Here is an 8,038-nt window from a genome sequence, read left to right on the forward strand (position 1 = left end):
ACCGCAACCTCTGTCTCCTGGGTTCAGGCAATTCTCCTGCCTCAGCCCCCTGAGTCGCTGGGATTACAGGCACGCGCCACCATGCCCAGCTAATTTTTTTCTGTATTTTTAGTAGAGACGGGGTTTCATCATGTTGACCAGGATGGTCTCGATCTCTTGACCTCGTGATCCACCCGCCTCGGCCTCCCAAAGTGCTGGGATTACAGGCTTGAGCCACCGCGCCCGGCCAAAATGGAAACAATTCTATCAATAAGTGGGGAATCCGTTAAGCAAATAGCTATAATGGAAAGATCTATTGCCACTAAAAATGTTATAAAAAGTTTTTAGTGACATAGAAGAATGCGTATGATAAAGTGCTGATTTAGAAAGGAAGATATAACTTCTTATATAAAGAAATATTTCAACTAGCTTTTTAAAAAATGCATGGAAGTATGACTAAAGGGAAAGACACTAAAAATATTAGTGGGTAGTAGAGAGTTTGGGTGATTTCAGTTTTCTGTCTTTAGATACTTTATACATTTTGATATAAAGCCTAAACAAGAATATTGGCAGACTTGAGAAGACAATACATGAACAGATTAGAAGTGTCTAATGAAGCCTAGAGTACAGGTCTCCAAGAGCAGGTTTATCAAAGTCTATGCAGCAATGCCAGGGAAGAGTAAGGTTGATACATCAGACCTAGTTGGCAGTCAATATAAAAATCATCCATTCATTTTCTCTCATACTCACTTCAGTGCTTACCAAGCAAAATTATGATTTTTAATTGGCATTCTAACATGTTCTGATAGGCAAAATTCACTGGTTGCACCAACATATACCTACGTTAATTCAATTCAGCTTATACATCAGTCTCCTGTGAGTTGATTGGTGGGAATCAGTTCTGGAGAAATCAGTCAATTCTTGGTGCCCTGATAAGATCAAATTTCTGGATCTGCAAACCTGAAGGCTGGCTGCTGAGCTGCAGAAACACCCCAGAGTTGTTGACCACTGATGAGTGGTCTGTGAGCACTGATGGCGCCAGAACACCTACAAATTGCCTCTCATTGTTACTACTCTTATGTGACAATCACAGTCTCGGAGCTGGCCCCTCAGCTGCCCCTCCTTTCCAAGTTTTCTAAGAGATACCTTTTTTATTCTCAGGGGATGACAGCATGGGAGGAAATAACTCCACACCTAAACCCGACACTGGTGAGTTTACGACAGGAATAATTATTTGCTTCACTTCTGAGCTAAAAGAACTAGAAATGGTGCTGAAGGGCTGTAATGGAAAGGCACTGGCATTTCTGAAGTTGGAAGAATCCGATTTTACCATGACGCAGAATCTAATGCCGGGAGGGGTGAAAGGGGGAACCATAGAGAACTACCTGGCCCTCCAAACCTGAGTAAAAGGTGTCTCTGCTTGATATCAAACTAGCTGGGTCCTGCTCCCCTATTTGTGATGTAGGTGTTGAGAAAACCGCTGTGGTTGTTTTGGGCTAGGCACTGTTAATAGCTGCCCGGCAAAAAAAGCAAACAAAAAAGGGCAGCAGTTTCAAGGTCAAATTCCCCAAGACTTTGGGAAACATTTGTTCTGTTTCTCCCTAGCTAGGAGAGGCTTTCCTTAGGTCGGGAGCATATCTCTTCAGGGATTCCTATTAAAATCTTTGAGAAGGGCAACACCTGAGATGTTTTTGTTTATCGAAGGGACACTAGGCTTGTATTTCATTTATGTAGCTGGTTGATTTTTAAGTTCCAGTTCTAATTTTCATTTAAAAGTACTTGGAATCTAAAAAATATAATGTTTTCCCATTTTTATAAGAGTTACAGCCCCATCCTTAATTTCCACCGGTTGCTTGGGCAGAACGGGGCACCTGGGGACACTTAAGCTGGAAGGATATCATGAAAAATGGCAGATACACTAATTCCTTTTGTGTTTTCTTGTAGAAAGACAAGGCAGTCTCTCCACAGCAGCCCCAACAACTAGCTCTGCACCATGTCTCTCTAACCACCGCAAGTAAATGAGCATTCTCCCATCTGTTTCATCTTGTACCACATGGATTTTGATGTTGTGTTGACAGCTTTGGCTTGGGGACTTGGTCAGGGAGTCTGGGGAGAAAGGACTAGAAACCATAAAAGAACAAAGTCAGTTTGTGATCTCAGGAGTATGGCTCTTAACTTGGCATCCCCTAAGCTTCAGGAGACCCATAGATCCCCTAAGCTTATAAGTAAAATTTGCTGGGTGGGAAATGATGAACATTGTGTCGGTTGACGGAGGAGGAGGTGGAGAGGCCACAGCTTTCACTGGGGCCTCAAATGGATGTGAAACTCAAAAGCAAAAGCTAAAAACCACTGCGTCTATTAACCAATATGAAAACCATTTCAGGAGTCCATCCATAGGCAGGAAAGGTTACACTCTGACCTTTAGGAAAGGCCTTCAAAAGCCCAACAGTTCATCCTCTCCCTTTCTTTGCCAAAACAGCAAAGAACACTTAATCCTTGCCTTTTGTGTTGGGGTTCTACTGACGCTGCTGCTGATGGCCTTTATCTTCCTCATCATAAAGAGCTACAGAAAATGTAAGCAGTCTCCAGGGGATAGGACAGCCCTTCTTTCTCTGCCACTGAGACTAGAATTAGCTGTGAGTGAGTACTGGGAGGAGGTGGGGGAGGGTGCAGTGTGATAAAACCTGCTTAGCCCACCCTGTCTGCAGACTGGGGACTCGAAACCCTTCATTTTTCTTCTACCCTGCCCTCCCCACCTGCCAACACCTCCTCCCCACCCCACCCTTCACCCAAGGTTGAAGGGAGAGGCTTCCCATTTGTTGAGGCTCATTGCTAAGATGGGTCCTTCTTCTTTCTGGCACTGTGGCAGGTCACCCCAAGCCCCAAGCCCTGGATCCTCACACAGATCCTCCAGCCATGGTAAGATAACCACACTGTTTTGAGGACACTGAAGGGCTACCATCATTGGATTTCCCCTGCACACTCTGCATTATCTACTAGAATGGTGGTATTGATTTCCAGATACTGGACAAGTGATTCTTTGACCAAAGTGCTCAGGTTGCTTCTAAAGAGTAACCTTTTGCCGGGCGCGGTGGCTCAAGCCTGTAATCCCAGCACTTTGGGAGGCCGAGGCGGGTGGATCACGAGGTCAAGAGATCGAGACCATCCTGGTCAACACGGTGAAACCCTGTCTCTACTAAAACTACAAAAAAATTAGCTGGGCATGGTGGCGCGTGCCTGTAATCCCAGATACTCAGGAGGCTGAGGCAGGAGAATTGCCTGAACCCAGGAGGCGGAGGTTGCGGTGAGCCGAGATCGCGCCATTGCACTCCAGCCTGGGTAACAAGAGCGAAACTCCGTCTCAAAAAAAAAAAAGAGATAACCTTTTGCTCCAAACTGAACTCATTCATTCCTCCTTTTTTTCCCACGGCAGGTTTCACGCATCCCAGAGCAATCACTTGCCTGTGCTAACATGACTTTCAAACACTCAGAAGAAAAGAGCAATCACTTGGCTGAGAACCGTTCTGCAGACTTCGACCCCATTGTCTATGCTCAAATTAAAGTAAAGAACTAACCCCGCTTTTCCAATGAGGCTTGAATCCACTTCCTCTCCTCTCAGCTCCATCTTCACACATCACTTTCCCTTTTTTACAAATGTTGGAGCAACACCTGTGTAAAAGTGCAGTCGGGGGTGTTTAGGTGTGATCTGGCGATGCTGTCCAGCAGCTCTGAATACCAATGGTCCGTCTTTTCCTGGACAGAGAAAAGACTGATAGCCCTCCCACTTGAACTGACAGCCTGTGAGGCCCTTGGGGGCATAGACTGCCTTCCTTGTACCCTTCCAAAGTGTGTGGTACGGAGCTCAGTGAGCAGATATTCTCCCAGCCTCATGAATCAGCTTGGGAGGAGTCAACCAAATGAACAATCTACCAGGAATTCCAAATAAAAGCAAACCCCCCATAGCGCTGCCTCCCTCTTTATTATTTATTTGTCTGTTCCTGCCACCTTCTCCAGAGATCAAGACTAAAAGTCCATAGCTCATTCACAGCCATTAAAGGTGATGGCACTTGGAAACAAGGTCAGGTTTGATTGGGGTGAAGGTCTCAAACTCTGCTACTAACTAGCTGTATTCATTTAGGCAAGCTTGTTAAACGTTTCAAGCCTCACGTTTTTCATCTTGAAAATGGAGATAACACTTAACACTAATATTTAGCGTGAGGATTAAATGAAATACACATAAGCATTGTATACATCCCAGAATTCTACACAAATACAAGGTCCCTACTGTATAAAAGCACTACGTAAATGGAGATTTCCACCTCCGTCCTATAGCATAAGAGATATGCATAACAATATTATATGAAAACCAAAGATAAAGATTAAACATTAATTCCCCCAAAATCCTAATGAATAATCACATATAAAATGCCATTATAAAAGAGCTGTAATACTTGATGATATTTATTATTTTTATTTTTTATTTTTTTTTGTATTTGGGCTCTGGGATATATGTGCATGTCCTGCATCCTGCAGGATTGTTGCATAGGTATGTACATGCCATGGTGGTTTGCTGTCTCCATCCACCCCAGCCCCCTCATCACCTACATCAGGCATTTCTCCCGGTGTTATCCCTCCCCCTTCCTTCCCCACAAACTGTCCCTCCCCTCCGCTCCATCCCCCGCAAGCCCTGTGAGTGCTGTTCCCTTCCCTGTGCCCAACACACTTGATGATATTTATAATGGCATTTTTATAGCAGGCTTTCCGGTTTTTGCCAGAAATCTCCCCACAAAAATAAAAGAAGGAAAAAAATCATCAGATGAGTCCCAAAGGTGAACAACAACCACCAAATATCAATAAGATTATTTTTCGCTAGGCAAGCTTACTCTAAATTTTCTATGTAAACAATAAACAAAACAGCAAATTCAGGAAAATGTATAAAAATAAGTAAATAATAAATAAAAGTTATGTGGGAAGGCTAGCCCTTGCAGCTAACTAAAGTGCCTGTTTTATTAAGCATGAAGAATTAAAGCAATATGTTATTGGTGCATGAATAAATTAATCAATCGAATAGAATTTAAAGACCAGAAATAGACCAAAAAACACATAAGGAAATTTAGAGTATGGTGAGGATGGCATATGAAATCATTTGGGAGAAATTGATTTATTCAATAAATGATATTAAGATATATAGGTAACCATGTAAATGAAAATAAAGTAGGATCCATATTTCACTTCTTATATGATAATACATTCCAGATATGTCAAAAATGTAAGTGTAAAAAATCATAAAACATTAGAAGAAAATATGGGAGAATTTTTAAAAAATATTTCTGTAGAGCATACCTTTGAACGTATGTCACAAAGCCCAGAAACCGGAAGAGATTAACTTGATTTCCAAAGTACCATTAAAAAGTCAAAAGACAAATGACAAGCGTAGGAAACACTTGCAAAGCATCTTATAGACAACTAAAGATTCCTTTTAAATCAATAGGGGGAAAATGAACAACGCAATAGAAAGGACAAGGGATACAGGTGCGCAACTTGTAGGAAAGAGTATATAAATGGCTAAAATGTATGAAAACATACGCAACTTCACTCATTATAAGGGAAATAATGATCACAACTATGATTAGGTAATTTTTTCATCAATAAGACTGGTAAAATTGAAAAAGTTTGCTAATGAACTGTGTGAACAAGCTTGAGGGGAACTGCCGGGCGCGGTGGCTCACACCTGTAATCCCAGAACTTTGGAAGGCCAAGGCGGGTGGATCACTAGGTCAGGAGATCGAGACCATCCTGGCCAACATGGTGGAAACCCCCTCTCTATTAATCATACAAAAATTAGCTGGGCATGGTGGTGCATACCTGTAATCCCAGCTACTTGGGAGGCTGAGGCAGGAGAATCCTTTGAACCAGGGAGTGGGAGTTTGCAGTGAGCCACTGCACTCCAGCCTGGCAACAGAGTGAGACTCCGTCTCAAAAAAAAATAAATAAATAAAAGATTGGGAGGAACTAAGACACACATACACTACTGGTGGGACGGCCCATTGGTACAGCTACCACAGAAGATGATTTGTCAATAGCCAACAACATTCTAAATTCTTTTCTAAGAATTTATAAGAAATCCTATTTCTAAAGATTTTTCCTGCTCAAATACATGGAAAATTGCCTACATAACTTGAATCGCAGCAGTGATCAAATTGCCTAGAACTTACTGATGCTTATTACACTTTCAGCATGATTCCAAGTGTGTGGCAAGTATTCATCGAATCCTCACAGAACACTATGAAATTAATGGGGTATGGTGGTGCTTGCCTGTAATCCCAGCTACTATGAGGTTACAATTATTACTCATTTTATACAGAAATGGAGGCACAGAGAGGTTAAGTAACTTGCCCAAGTTCATATTGCTAGTAAGTAGTGGCACCGGAACTCAACCCTAGGTAGGCTGGCTCCCGAGTTTGCACGTTTATCCACTATACTCAATTCTCTGAAATAGCGAAAGATTGAGAAAATCTTCATTGTACATGGAGAGGGGACTGGTTAGTTGGGTGCAACGTAGCCATTAAAAAGAACGAGGCAGCTCTATACGTTCAAATTTAAAAAGATATCTATGATATATTGCAAGCTGTTGAACAGCATTCTGAATATGCTCTACTCACATGTAGTACAGTATATGTGTATCTATATATCTAGTATATCTCCAGAAGAAAACACAATTAACAGGTCTTAGTGACGGCCTCTGGGGAGGAGAAATTGTTACCTGGGGTACCGAGGATCCCTAAATAGACAGACATAAATAAGAGGACTCAGCAGTCAGAAACCAAAATATCATCTTTATTATGAATATGGTCAACATTGTAGAACAGTGCTTACATGACAGCTGCAAAGAAGTTCAGAATACTGAACTCCAGAACAGAGTTATATGCAAGCCCCACCCCTTCCCACAAACAATGCGATTGTTCAGCCCGCCCAAAAGGATTTGCAGAAGAGATCATGTGCTCTTTCAAAGTTGCACCCAAAAGAGCAAAAAAGGAAGAGGAAGAGAGGAAGTATGTATGCCCAGTTCCTCCTCCCGGTCTGCAATGTCAGACAGTCCCGTCTACCTCCCACGGGGAGTCACTGAGGAACGTTGCCTTAATGGAGCTCAGTCTACACCAAATTGGCTAGAACTTACTGAGGCTTTTTACACTTTCGGCAATTTAACCTCTCTGTGCCTCCATTTCTGTATCTAAAATGAGTAATAGTTGTAACCTCATAGTGTTCTGTGAGGATTCGATGAGTACCAAAGGAAGCAGGAGTGGGAGAGAAGCATCCATCACAGATCTTTCAAAAATATATTAAATAATATTTTGGGGTCTGGGTATGTTGGCTCTTGCCTGTAATTCCAGTACTTTGGGAGGACAAGCCAGGGAGATTGCTTGAACCCCAAATTTGAGACCTGTCTGGGCAACATAGGGAGACCCCATCTCTACAAAAAATAAAATAATTAGGCAGGCATTGTGGTGCATGCCTGTGGTCCCAGCTACTTGGGAGGGAGAGGTGGGAGGATTGCTTGAGCCCAGGAGGCTGAGGCTGCAGTGAGCCCAGATTACACCACTGTACTCCAGCCTGGGTGGCAGAGTCAGACCCTGCCTTAATAATATTAATAATAACAATTTGCAAAATCAAGTTAAGAAAATTGAAGTCCAAGGAGATGAAATAATTTGCTCAATGACATCTGGCAAAAAAAAAAAAAAAAAAATGGCAGAACAAAAATTTAAATCACGTCCTCTGACTTCAAATTCCTTGCATCTAGTCTCCACACCAAGCCGCCCCATAGCACCTATGTAGGCAAAGAGACAAGACAGGCAAAGAGTCAGGTGACATGATCCAGAGAGCATGCTCTTTCTGAGAGAGAGCAGCTGCTCCTGGAAGCTGGATTTTGAGGGAGAGGCCAGTGGAAGAGAGTATGATTTTTTTTTTTTTTTTTTTTTTAAACATAGTCTCTCTGTGGAAGTGAACAGGTCTAGGAGAAAGGCGGGTTTAAGGGAGCTAGTTTAGCGAAGCAGCCACAGCA

General features: G+C 42.5%; 1 protein-coding gene across 2 annotated transcripts in view; it reads left to right on the top strand.

Annotated features, from left to right (window-relative positions):
• The window catches only part of CUNH1orf162 (chromosome unknown C1orf162 homolog), a 5,302-nt gene extending 1,361 nt beyond the window's left edge, over positions 1-3,941 (top strand). Inside the window, exons 2-6 of one of the 2 annotated variants that reach the window (XM_017499366.2) lie at positions 1,141-1,188; positions 1,924-1,993; positions 2,459-2,553; positions 2,849-2,898; positions 3,413-3,941. In XM_017499366.2, coding sequence (XP_017354855.1) covers positions 1,152-1,188; positions 1,924-1,993; positions 2,459-2,553; positions 2,849-2,898; positions 3,413-3,553 — 393 coding nt within the window. In that variant the 5' untranslated portion in view covers positions 1,141-1,151 and the 3' untranslated portion in view covers positions 3,554-3,941. Of the gene's footprint in view, positions 1-1,140; positions 1,189-1,923; positions 1,994-2,458; positions 2,616-2,848; positions 2,899-3,412 lie in introns of both variants that reach the window. The other variant, XM_037728144.1, reaches the window with a different exon arrangement.
• Positions 3,942-8,038: the final 4,097 nt, after the last annotated feature.

This window comes from Cebus imitator, unplaced genomic scaffold, assembly GCF_001604975.1.
Source record: "Cebus imitator isolate Cc_AM_T3 unplaced genomic scaffold, Cebus_imitator-1.0 Scaffold256, whole genome shotgun sequence".
In the NCBI taxonomy this organism is placed as follows: Eukaryota; Metazoa; Chordata; class Mammalia; order Primates; family Cebidae; genus Cebus; species Cebus imitator.